The sequence below is a fragment of the Misgurnus anguillicaudatus genome, chromosome 7 (genome assembly GCF_027580225.2).
Source record: "Misgurnus anguillicaudatus chromosome 7, ASM2758022v2, whole genome shotgun sequence".
In the NCBI taxonomy this organism is placed as follows: Eukaryota; Metazoa; Chordata; class Actinopteri; order Cypriniformes; family Cobitidae; genus Misgurnus; species Misgurnus anguillicaudatus.
In genome coordinates, this window is record NC_073343.2 from 17,445,676 (window position 1) to 17,459,565 (window position 13,890).

Below are 13,890 nucleotides of genomic sequence, written 5' to 3' on the forward strand. Positions count from 1 at the left end.
GTTTTATTTATCACATTTGGCTTCATTTGGTACATGAATGCTCAGTGATAATTTTTTACTTCTTACAGAGTACCAAGGCTTTGGAGATTTACACACGTGACATGAAAATGGGAATTCATGAAACTCTTAACAGTTGCTGATCCATGTCAAGAGTGAGCATTTCCAGTGAGCAGGTTGTGCTGGAAAATTTGTGAGACTTTATGCCTTTAATTTGTAGAATGTTTTAGGTGTTTAATGTTTAAACTGTTATGAGGCATTGTTTAAAGTGTTTTCATAAAGTTTCATATAAGCTTTTACTTAGTGTGAGAATGTTAAATTCAAGTGAAATTGTGATTAACGTTGGGTGAGGAACCCTCCCCACTTTTATATAGATGTTTTTGGAGATAGGCCTATTTGTAAAATGTTTTACATTTTTAACGTTTGAATTGTTAGGTGGCGGTTCCATGAGCTTTGAGTACTAAAATCTATGTGAAGCTTTACTGAACACTTGGGTGTTTTCCCGTACAGGGTCTAGATCAATCTAGAGGACTAGGCCTTAGTTATATTAGGACATTTAGGTAGTTTTTACAAACAAACCTTATAAAAAAAAATTACTGGTGTGCATCTTGAGACAAAACAAGGGCATTGATATTGGTTAAGATATGTCGGTGAAAGATGATTTTAAATTAAGACAGCCCACACATGCTTTTTAGTCTGGAACTAGGATAAGCCCTGTCCAGGAAATCGTCCCTTGGGAAGGTACACTCAGTTACTTACATTTTATTTAAATTTTCACAAAATATTTGTGACTGTTATTGTATAAAACTTTTTATTAAAAATAATTATTTTCTAATGTCTACTGTGCAATTGTATGCAGACCATTTCTGTATGTTTACAATTTTAAGGTATTACTAATAAATAAAAATGAATAAAATGTTACAAAGTAGTTTGTGTGTTTCTTTTTCTATTAGGACAACGGGAAATAAACAATTCAGCATGGTTCCTTACCAATATAATTTCACCAATATACATTTTCAGTTTGGGTACATTAAAATAAGAATGCTACCACAATTTAAAAAAGTTAATTGGGCAAAAAAATCGTTTCTTATTTTCAATTGGCTCAACCTGTTATTTCCCATTGAGCTAATGTTTAAAGATCGTTGCCACAATTGATAAAATTCAATTCACAGAAAATCTATTGGCCCAAGTGAAAATTGTCAATGTTACCAGTCACTAGAAAATTTTGAGTTAGGGAGGCAATTTTTTTTTACAGTGTAGTGATTTGAACGTCTGGCCAAGACCTGGAGGTGGCCTGAGGAAGAGTGGAGTTTCCACATGGTTTCGTTGCTGACAGGGCAATCATTGGAGGCATAACTAGCAATGGACAAGGAGATGGCTGAGGTCTGTTTACATGACAATAGTGTAATTTATGTCAAGTCTGTTTACATGATGATAGCGTCAAGTCCTGTTGGGCTATAATATTTCTTTAAATTCTGTAAGATTGAACAGTACAGAAATTGTACTACCGAGCAACTCAAAACACCAAGTATTTAGACTCATGGTGAGAACTGGGTAATCCATACAAATGATCAGCCACATGCAATTTGGCATTTCCAATTCACCTAACCTGTATGTTTTTGGCCTGTGATAGAAAACAGTACACGGAGTAAACACACACTGTCACAGGAAGAACATGCAAACTCCACATAGAAGGGCCACTTGACCTAATTGGGGCTTGAACAAGGAACTTACTTGCTGTGAGGCAACGGTGCTACCCACTGAGCCACCCCATTATGACACTGTACAGAATATGTTATATAGTTTTGAATATAAGCATTATGTATGTAGGAGCAAGAACAAAGTTAAGTCATTTATTCATGTCTCAGATGTCAATGTTGAATGTTGAATTACAGAGATTAACAGATACATGATACAATAAGGTTTTACAACATTTTTACAAGAGTGTGGTCACTTTTCATTGTGATAAGCAAAAAATATATATATTTCCCAAAACCATATAGGCAGCTCTCAAACCTCAGGCTAGCTTTCTTAAAATATACATAAATATACTTATGACAAAAGAATAGCAATAATGCTAACAAAAAGCCGTCCTCTGGCATTGTAAATCATGATCTCATAAAGTCACCAGGGATGTTACATTTAAAGAATATTTTAGCATCTTTTTTAGTTACAATTTTGTATACACCAATGTATAACTTTTTACAAAGGTGACAAAGAAAGATTATGACGAAATATTTTTTTTTCACGAAACCACTAGTAACACAAATACTAGACCCTCTCAAAATGAGTGAAAAATAACCAAGAGTTGAAGTGTGACATTTTTTTCTCACAGTAAGATATTACAAATAAGAAAGTTTGAAATAGCAGCTTGAGAGGAATACGCAAATATATTTATGCCTGTCACAATGGCTGTTTAGGCATTGTCAAAAAATTATATATGAAAATGGATGTTCCTCATTAATATACATTAAATAAGTCTGATACAAAAAGAAACCAAAATCATAAGTGATTGACAGTTAATAATGTTCTGAGCAAACAGGCTTCTATATACGTAAGCAAAATGCCAAAAATGCCAATGCTAAAGCAAAAAAACAATGGAATAAAGATATAAGTACCTTTTTTTCAGAAAATGCATACATTTCATCTTATGTAGTCAATGCCAGAGATTTATTTAGCACAGTCAAGAACCTTTCACATGAGTCACATCAGCAGTCCATGAGGTTTTGAACTCTAAAAAGCAAAGTGTCAAGCTGTGGTGTCACTGCCAAGCTATGTTGCGTGCAACTTAACTTTTATAGCATGAAACTCAATGTTTAAACAACTTAGCAAATGATTATGATTACCATGATGTATCATTCTTGGGTTGTTCCACCTTGGAAATGAAAACAAAATCAATTAAAGCTTAAGCTTATTAAAATACACAAAAGTACGGCACAACATCCAAGATTTCCCTGCTTAAAAGACCAGCACTGCTAGTCACCAGCATTTACTATTTTAAATGGTCAATCAGCTTTACCTGTGAAACTTTGCTGGTCAGCATCCTTTACTAATCAAGGTTTGCTGGTAAATACCGTGCCAGACCACCAGCTAGACCAGGTGGTTTAAGCTGGTCTTTTCAGCATGGATGTTATGACAAATATCTCTCTGCTAGAAAAAAAAGCAGTCTACAAAATATTCACCATTTCAGATCTTAAACATATCACCTTCTTTTGTTTCCTTTCACAAGTTTCCTTTCACTTCTTTTGTTTCCTTTCTCCTTTTACTTTTTTACTACCTGAAAAGCCAGAAACATGACCTTGTACAGTGCTTTTCATGTAAATATCAAAGCAGTGCAACAATCGTGGTGTGAGGAGCATTGAGAACTCCTGTGAAAAGGCCTTTACTGACTAATCCCTCACCAGTTGCTACATTTCCTCACATTTAAAAGGCAACAAGTTGTCACGTTGCAAAAAGCCATCGACTGCCTAAGACACTTGTCGGTTTCTAAAACACAAGCAATTAAAAACTCCATTAATTAATTTTATCTGACAGATGAAATCTGTGGCAGTTTAAAAGCTAACCAAGTCCAAAAAAGAAGAAAATGATAAATAATGAATGGGACAGTTTGCTTTCTGAAGCACACCCATTAATAATTTATATGACCTCTAAATAATAAATTAACAAATGAATAAATAAACAAGCAGGCAAGCAAACATCAACAAATTATTTTTTTTCTCCCCAATTTTGGAAAAATATTATATTATAATATAGTCTTTTTCACAGAATTAGTCCTTGGAGGGTCTAATCAGTTTCCTTTTTTTGTCTCTCAGACTTTCAAATGTGGCTTTTAGAAGAAAATCAGTCTTCCAAATAACTAACAGTTGTTCTGTTTCAATGATCAGTGGACTTTTGAGAGCTTTCTTTGAGTTTACAATAATCCATCAAAGGGTGGATGTAGCCGGACAGCACAGTGTTTCGCAGAGTTGGCACTGACAGAGAAAGAGCGTGCACAATCACAGCACAGTGGCATTGTGTCCTTCCATTTTAGGGAGTCTGGAGTCTTGCACCGTACCCATGGTGACCAAAAGTGGACGGCTGTCCTCAGGCCCACTGGCCCGAGCCAAAGATATGGGCCTCTGCTGACCAGAATGAGGAGGTGGCTGGGGCCCTGGCATGGGCTCCAAGGGCAACCCCTGCTCCTGATACCCATACCCGATGTTCCCGCAAGGAAAGCGACGTAGTCTGTAGAGAGGGACTGGAGCTAGAGTGGCCGAATCCAGAAGCAACGGTGCCTGGGTAGGAGGCGGGGGTAAAAGTGGACCGCAAAGGCCTTGTTGCTGCTGTTGATGTTGACGCTGGAGCTGCTGTTGGTATTGTTGCTGTTTGTGCTGTTGCTGCAGGCCCAGAGCTTCCGCTACTGTCACAGTCCGGCCTGCTTGTTCCTGACCTTTACCCAGGATCCGTGGGCCACTCGTCTGCCTCTGTGACTGCTGCCTCTTCTGTTGCTGCTGGAGGAACCATGAGCCATAAGTGGGGTTCCACAGGTTGGTGGGCTTTCCATTATGGCTCTCCTTTTCTGATGAATGGGCCTGCATAAAGCCTAGATTCACATGGCCTCCATCTTGTGTGGTTATGGGAGTTGTAGAGGAAAGTTTAGCAGTAGGTATGGGGGCAGTGGCTACCAGGGGGTGTGGGTGGTGATGAGGTTGAGGCTGAGATGGGGGATCAGGTTGGTTATCCGAAGAATGGCTGGGCATGAGTGGGGTCTCCCCGTCTCTCTTAGCCTGCTCAGAGTTGCTTGCAGAGACAGAGGAAGCATCCTCGGTGCCCTTAGGGTTTATAAGCAAGGAGGGGGCAGACGGGTCTTCAGGACGCATGGGTACCCGCTCTTCTTCCTCAGGAATAGGGCCATACTCGACAGGCAAAGGCACATTCACCACATCTGGATCCTAGGGTTTGAAAAAAACAGTTATTCAGTGTGTACCCGCCCCCTCTTTAGATGCAATAAGAATTGTTGTAAAATGTAATATTATATTTAATGAAAATTATTTTAAAGAATTAATTTATATATGCAATTTTATGTAAAAATTATAAATTACAAGCAATAATAAAAATTTCAAAATAAATGGTTGAATTTGGAAAAGTATTGTTCTTTCTTGTTACAAGACATGTAGAAGCAATTTAAGTGGATTGCATTCTGGAATAAGGTGTGATTGGGTGTAGGCCTATACCGCATGTTTTGGAAGAAGTGAACTGTATTGGTAATGCATGCAGCAAAAGGTATGAGTTGTATGCCATTTTGAACCAATACACTTTAACACTATGAATTGGAAATGCAGTTTTAGGATGTTACCTGTAGACAATAGTCTATCCGCTCTAGAATAGTTGAGAAGTTTGGTCTGTCTTCTGGTTGATGCTGCCAACTTTGTGTCATTATCCGGTACCTATTTAATAAACAAATAATCAACTTTTTTATTTTTCAGTGTTATAACTACTATGTATGCTTACAATGTGTATCGCTAGAGATTAATTCATTACCCGCCAGCCTTAAGAAAAAACTTGCCAGCCAGGATTTTTTGTGATTTTCACAAAAGTTTCACAAAATGCTTTCCAGGAAAATTTTCTTCTAGAAATATTCAGTACTGTGCAAGAGTCTTAGGCCACCATGCTACCATTAGATTTGTTGTTTTTGAAATTGTATAGTGATCATATATAATTATTTCTCAGTCTCTTTATTAGAATACAACCAGAAAATACACAGGAAATGTGTATATAGTTTTAAAAACAGCATACAAGTATAAGCTGAAGTGTTAGGGTAAACTCCCCTTCCACTTGAGCAATAGCAGGCAGCTGCAGGATCTCTTAAACCTAAATTAAATGAAATCCTAATTTCTAATTCTAATCGAATGACTTCAGGACTTCAGTCTCTTCAAAAAAGCTCAAAATTTATTGTGTGCCAAGAAAGGTCACACTAAATATTGACTGATGCCTGAAGACGACATTTAGTTCTGAAAATGTTTTGCTTTAAAATTTGTGTCCATATTTCCTGTATTTCCTGTATCTTAACTTACTAACTTGACTGTGCATAGGAGTTTGATTGAGAGTGTGCTGACGTTCGATATGTACCTGGTTTGGAAACCTGGGGGTTAAGAACAGAAACAAACTATCCAGAATTGTTAAACTGGGCAGTAAAATTGTTTGTAAAGGACAGGGACAATTGGCAGATTTATATACTACACATATGAGACGTAAGGCCCACCACATTGTGTCTGACCCAGTGCATCCTCTGTTCACAGAATTTAGGAAATTACCATCAGGAAGGAGGTACACAGCTGCATTAGCAACCAGAAATATTTACAAAAAGTAATTTATACCGAGTGCTATATCATCACTGAACTCACAATAGTCCATGATATCCATATTTATCTTTTTGATATTGGTGTGTGATGAAGGTGTTATCTATTGTTGTTTGTAAGGGTTACTGTGTTGTTTGTCTGTTGTATTTATTGTCTATTTATTGTGTATGTGTTTTAGAAATCCACCTGTGGAGCCAAAGACAAATTTCCACTTTTTGTGGACAATAAACTTGAAATTGAATTGATTGAAAAAGAGTAAAAAATAAATATGGATGGACATTAAAACTTTGCTAAAACAACAAAGCTGGTGGAGCTGGCCTAAAACTTTTGCACAGTACTGTATAAACATACAAATATATCAAATGAAAGAACAGACCCTCTGCTTTTAAACAAACAAACAAAAACAAACAAACAAACAAAAAAACAGCAAAAATTTTCATCATATCTTTATTTGTTCTCTTTTTATAACCTCTTAAATGTTAGGGGTGTAACGGTTCTCGGTAAAGAATCCCCCCACGGTTCGGCACGCACGTGCCCCGCGGTGCACCGCGTTTAATTCGACCACGTATCTCTAATATAGTTTGGTGAATAAAATGATGCATAAAACCGCTAATGCATTGTTCTGAATACACTCTGCATTTGTTTAAAGAGATTACCTGTCCAATCAGTAGTATGCAAATCTGATGCTAACCTCACAGGTCCTCATCACGGACCGTTCAGCATGACAAGCGAAGGAGAAATGCCGCTAATAGATTCACCACCAGCTTCATTTAAGTCTGCTGTCTGGGAACATTTGGGGTTTTCTATATGTTACTGCAGCGATGGTCACAACTTTCACTGTCTGTACAATTTGCATGGTGTGAGTGCTGTATGCCAAGGCAATACATCTAATATGGCGAGTCACTTGTGCCGCCATCACCAGGGTGTTGTTGATAGCACGTGATAGCGTGTGAGACTGAAACAGTACACATTGCCTTCTATGTTTAAATGTTAACAAAAAACTAAGTGGATAGTGGATAGAAACTTAGAAGATAGTGGCATAAAATATAAAAACACAGTAATATAAATAACCTTAATTTTGAAGTGCACTGTACGTTGGTATATGTAGTATAATAATTCAAACTGCTTAGGTTTTTATTTTTGTGAAGAAGCCTGTTGTGTTAGGTGTTTTGTAACTCAATAAATAATTTTATTTTCTTTAAATTTGACAGTAGCCATTTTTCCCTGTAAACATACACACACACACACACACACACACACACACACACACACATGGGTAGGTTTTAGTGCTGGGCAAAGATTAATCTAGTTTAATCGCATACAAAATAAAAGTTTTTTTTGCATAATATACAAATGTGTGTGTTTTAAAATATTATTAATTATTATACACACATTTGTATTTTTATTTTGTTAGAGATCAGATTCAGAATGATTATCAAAACATACGTTGAGTTTAAAATTGAATAAATTCGTTTTTGCATCAGTTTATAAATTGGGTGGATAATAGCAGAATTACAGATTACCATAAAATCTCGTCAGGAAAGCGTCATTGGCAGGCAAATGTTTTTTTCTCAATTGACAGGATAACTCGTCAATGGCAGGGAAAAAGAGTATAGTTTAGCCTATAGTAAGAGTTAAGAATAGCCTTCCACACTTTATACTAAAGACCTACTCTGTTTGCTGGTATCTCTTAGATTAAAGGGTACCCTGATTATAAAGACATGTATGGTATACTAGATTAACACTGGAATTGGCTATATGAATGTTAAATAAGAAATAGTACAAATGTCACAGTTTTAATAAACTTAGATTTTTTTAAATCAGAAGCCGCCATTTCCTTTACATTACATTACATAAAATCTAAAGGCTGCAATCAAAACCCATTCTATTAATGCAGTAAGGTAAACATGGTAAACAAGTTTAAAATAAGTAGATTGTAAAATGTAAAACAGACACAAAATACAAAAATACAAAAACATTAACGTCTCCTGTTCAGCCATCTCAATATGAATCGGAGAATAACATTAATGATGAACAATACACATTAGGGCTGACACTTTACGTTCGAAAATCGATTGCACAATCGATCGGACCAACCAAAAAAAGTTTCGAAAACGAAAATAGGCAATCGATTTTAACCAAATATGTACACTATTAATTTAAAAGAATTAAACAGTTAAAAATATAGATGTAACAAAACTCACAAACAAGCAGAAAAAGAAAATAAAGAATTCCGAAAGTGCAGTAGGTGTGCGAAAGCTAGACAGAAAATACCCAGCAATTTTACCCACCTATAGTTTCACGCTTTCAATCGCTGCATCTAGTGTTTTGCAAAGAAAATGGAGGACAACGTCAATAAACCTGTGCAACACGAGAGAGCGTCGAAATTGTGACCACAGGAGATGAAGGAGTTATGACAAGAGCCACCCTTGCGAGCTGACAGCGACCCGCTTTTGTGATGGAAGATTGGCAGTACGAAATACGCAGCTGGCAACGAAGTACCCGAGTTTCCCATGGACATCAGTGCGGTCGGAGTGCGTCTTCTCAACAGATGGACATAGTGAATGAAAAGCGCTCTGCTCTTGACCCCTAAAATGTTGATCGACTTGTTTTCCTGACCAATAATTTGTAATGGCCCTAGTCTTTTTGCGCATTTCATTATGCCTGCCTAGTGCCGCCTAAGTGTCGGTTACGTTTAATAAAAAAATACACATCATGTTCTCAACTTCAAGTAAGTCTATCTAAAGTTTCATTTTTGAACAGTTGTTTGAAATGGATCGAATAATTATTTAAAATAATTTTGAATTGCCTAAATCACAAAAGCAGCCGGTTGAACCTGCAGTAATGTTTTTCATTTATGGCAGCAGTCCACTCTGCATATTTTTTTAGAGAATGTTGCACTACTGTTGCTGTTTTTTATTCTGCACGAAACTTAATGACAATGAATAAGAAATATTGCTGACTTGTGCGTTTCAGGCGCTCTCTTTACATTTGTCTGTTATTTGGCATTAAATGGAAACGTCTTTTTTAGACATGGAAAATCGATTTTACAATCGATTCAATGAACACTTATATATTAAAAATCGAAAATGATTTTTTCACAAAAGTGACAGCCCTAATACACATACAGAAAACAAACAAACAAATGAAAGATGATCTGAGAAGTAAGAAGGTGGGAGTGGGGAGTAAAACATTCTCACATGAAAAACTATGGCAGATACCGTATTATTTACTATAGTAATCTGTAGTAATATTTCGCGACAACCATTACAAGTCATCAGCCAAGACTGCACTACAGTATGCACACAACATAATGATGACCTGCACAGCTTAATTTTTTTTTTAAGTTTGTTGTGACTTTTTGAAATAATAAAAATATTTAATGTGTTTCTAAGGATTTTAGTTGTAGAAGGCATATGTAAAGAGTTAAAACATAAAATGGAAAGTTTTTCTGCCAATTTTAAATTAATTAATTAATAAATTAATTGATAAAAATTTACAGCAGATTTTCATTTTTTTTATTAAAACCTTTATGCAAAATATATGCCAAATTTATATTTAAGTAAAAGATTTTTTAACCATTTTAATGTTCAAAATGATAGTCTTCTATAGTCTTCCATAGTCTTCATAGTTGATGTAGGTTCCCCTTTAAAAATTTAGTAACTTAATTAAAGTTACATCTGATTATTATCAATCAAAGATTCTTGACATTTTATAACACTCAGTACTGAAGTTAAGCAGTTAACACCATCTATTTTCTTTATGGTGGAGCATTGCATAAATATCCTGTGTATTTGAGCATAACAGCGCACTTACACTGGCCCAGGGCAATTCTTTGGCGGATCCATCCGGCCTCCATTAGTCACAAACTCTAGCACCTCTTGATTACTGCGGCTCGGGTAAGGCATATAGCCCAGCGAGAAGATCTCCCAAAGCAAAACTCCAAATGACCTACAAAGACCAAAGCAGAGAGAGAGAGAGAGAGAGAGAGAGAGAGAGAGAGAGAGAAGAATAAGAGTCATAGAAAGAAATAAAAACTTAGCAATTAAGAAAAGAATGCAGTTAGAGTGTAAAAATAGTGGGGGATTTGATCAAATCTAACAAAAGATACATTAACATATTTGGAAACAATGAATCACTGTATATCACTTACCATGTATCTGTTTTTGAGGTAAAGATTCCCTCCATAAAAGCCTCAGGAGGCATCCATTTGACAGGCAGCATTGCACGTCCTCCTTTTCTGTAATAGCTGGCTCTGTAAAAACACACAAGGCCAGATACAAACAAACAAGTTTATCTCAACGAAACATTGTTATGAATGTCCAGACAGAGGGATAGAAGAGAAGGGGATTTTTGGGTCCTGTGGCAGATCAGGTCGAAAGAAAGCACAAGAAAATCAAAGGAGCAAAAAGCGAGAGAACAACAGCAAGGATAAATGTATCCTGTCAGTCTGTGACTAATGCAAAGATTGAAAGTGGTCATTTTCTGAAGCTGGATCATCACTGAACTCATCACAGACTCCCTGAACTGATCCTTAAATATAGGGCTGTCAAATTAAATATAAACAATAAATCAAAGAAAATCAATACCATGCAAAGGGCAACCTTCAGATCTTTAACTTGAAGCCAACACAGTAGTGACTTAGACTGCAAATTATTGATGGGCCACTAGAGGTTGGCTCCAAAAGGCAGGCAATTCCCATAGACCCCTATGTTAAAATGCACAACTTTACAGCAGAAATAAATTTGTTTACAGCCTGGTACAAAAAGTGTTTTTGGTCTACATAGCTAATTTTGCCCTTTATGACAACTGTGAAGGAATTTTTTTTATAACTCATCTGTGGCTATGTTTACACGTACATGGCTATTTTGAAAAACTGAGACATTTACCTTCGTTTGCGCCCTTCGTATACACGTAAACGTAGATTTCGCCTCTGAAACCGATTCTTTCTAAAAACTCCATCCAAAGTGGATATTTTGAAAACCTCCGTTTGCACGCTTGCATGTAAACTGAGACAAATGGATGCTTAGGTAGCCAACATCACAGTATGCGCCAGACCTCGCGTCTACGTCAAAAGTGCGAGCTATGTTTACATGTGACTGCTACTCTGAATGCTTCCATGATCACATTTATGTTCATGCAAACTCGTTTTGTGTGTTTGTATTGCAAATACAGCTGCTCTATTATGTCGAGGAGCTGAGACGAGTGCTCGGAGGTCAGCAATTTTACGCGTGTTCGACTTCATGCGGCGCTGCAAAAACCGACAGGCGGATGATGTCAACGTACCGCGAGAGGAAAAATCACACGTAGAGGTCTCATTTCGAATCGCTCTCGCGGTACTTTGACGTAATCGAACACCTACTGCAACAACTCTTCCCTCCAACACGAAAAACCAGTCCGCGTCACCACCAGCGCCGCCGGTAATTGGCTTACGTGGGCTTGAGCTTCTCTTGACGCCATACATGCACGGGTACGTGTAAATAAACACTTTTCTGAAAACTGACACGTGTGCACAATATTATGTTTGAAAAAGAAGAGGTTGAAATGTCCGTTTATGAAAATAGCCTCCCACGTGTAAACGTAGCCTGGTTATTCTGGTTTCATCCATGAGTGAGGCACGATGATGCACTGCCAAGATGCAGACTGCAATGCCTGCCAACCATTAGCTTCAAAAAAGCTCTTTACAAACCTATTGGTGACGTCACAGGCACTATGTCCATATTTTTTACAGTCTATGATACCATGTTTTAAAATGAAAAGATAGGTGTCAGGATTCTGCCATATCCTTGTTTGTATTTAGATCTAGTTCAGCATGGCTGGGTTCTGACAGTACAATGTTTCATGTGGGAGATGCATGGTTTTAGTATTGGTTTATTCTGACCACGCATTTCCTGGGTCTCGTCACTTTTTACCCGATCCCTTACCTGTTATGATTTTCACCTGTTCCCCTCATTAGTTCTCTTATTTAAAGTCCTTGTGTTTGCTGTTCTGTACACGGTCATTTTGTATCCTGTGTCCCTAAGTTGCTTGTCTTGCCAGTGAGTGCTTTGTTTAGTCAAGTCTAGTTTAACTTTTTGTTTAGTGTTTTAGTCTTAAGTATATTTCCTGTTTATGTTGTTTGCCCCCTCGCGGGTTTTGTTTTCCTTTTTATAATAAAGTGTCAGTATTTACTCATCCCTGTCTGCGATTGGATTCATCTGTTTCAATTCCTCACATAACGACCATGCCACTAAGAACCCAGCAGACCAGGATGGATAGATCCTTATCCGCTCAACGAGCCACCCAGGCCCATGTCTTATTCGGTCTCCGTCAAAAGGGGGCCGATGTGAAGACATTTGCTTTTGACTTTTTGAGGGCAGCGAGGGGCTCCGGCTTCGAGGAGGCTGAGTTGAAGGTTATATTCAACGGCTGCCTCAATGAGCCCCTCAAACCCAGTGAGCAAAGTTTGCTGAGACCCTTGGGCTTTCCCGATATGATTAATTTCCTGATGAACCGACCTGAGCCCAGGGTCTCAGCTAAGAGGGCATCTCCAGCTCCGATGCCGTCCATTACGGAGGGTCTCGTCATGGGAGTGATGACTATGGAGGACCCAACACTAATCTCTTCGACCCCAGAGAGCTCCTCCCCGCCAGTCAGTCTCAGAGGAAAGCGAGAGAGGAGGATCTCCTGGAAGTCGGCATCCGGATGGTCCTCCTAAGAGTCTGTCCCGCCTGTCACAGTACCTCTTCCACCTTCTGCACTCTCTGCCCCGCGACCTAGGAGAAAGAAGAGGAAGAAGGGAGCTTCCTGTTCTCCGTCTTCTCCTGGGTCCACACTGACTCCTCAGCTTGCTGCAGAAAACCCTGTCTCTGCACCACAGCCACAGCTCCTGCTGCCAGCGCAGCCGACAGAGGCGCCGCAGCCACCAGCGCAGCCGCCAGCGCAGCCGATAGCGTAGCCGCAGCCGCCAGCGCAGCCGCAGCCGCCAGCGCAGCCGACAGAGCCGCCGCAGCCGCCAGTGCAGCCAACAGAGCCGCCGCAGCCGCCTGCGCAGCCCGCACATCTTCAGTCAGCTGCAGCCTCCCCCGTCTCGGCTCTCTAGCCGGCCACAGCGCCCCCTGTGTTAGTCCCTGTCCCCCTTCAACCCTCTTATCCTGCCATGTCCCCTTCTGTTCTGCCACACTCTGTTGTTCCCCCTAAGAACTATGTCAAGCTTCCCAGGTCTTCCACAAGACCCCCCCAGACTCCTCCTGCTTCACCCAGAAAACCTAGGACTCCTTCCCCACTCTTCCACCCTGGACCCCCACCTATGAACTCTTTTGTTCCCCCACCCCCCCTCCCTTGTTTATTATTTTTGTTATCCCACCCCAACCCGTTCGTCATGCTTTCATGTTTGCCCTTAGTGTTATTTGTTATGTTTTCTTGGATATTGTGTTTTTGTCAGTCTCTCGTGCCTCGTGTTTAGTGTCCCCCCCTGAAGACGTCTAGTATCCGTTCTTGAAGGGGGGGTACTGTCAGGAGTCTGCCATATCCTTGTTTGTGTTTAGATCTAGTTCAGCATGGCAGGGTTCTGACA

At 38.9% G+C, this 13,890-nt stretch overlaps 1 protein-coding gene across 1 annotated transcript in view; it reads right to left on the reverse strand.

The window, feature by feature from the left end:
* Positions 1 to 1,836: 1,836 nt before the first annotated feature.
* Positions 1,837 to 13,890, reverse strand: part of LOC129416905 (ALK tyrosine kinase receptor) — a 723,819-nt gene continuing 711,765 nt past the window's right edge. Inside the window, exons 26-29 of the mRNA XM_073869493.1 lie at positions 10,489 to 10,590; positions 10,152 to 10,286; positions 5,333 to 5,423; positions 1,837 to 4,928 (exon numbers count right to left, since the gene is read on the reverse strand). Of these exons, the coding sequence (XP_073725594.1) occupies positions 3,993 to 4,928; positions 5,333 to 5,423; positions 10,152 to 10,286; positions 10,489 to 10,590 (1,264 nt within the window). The 3' untranslated portion in view covers positions 1,837 to 3,992. The remainder of the gene's footprint in view (positions 4,929 to 5,332; positions 5,424 to 10,151; positions 10,287 to 10,488; positions 10,591 to 13,890) is intronic.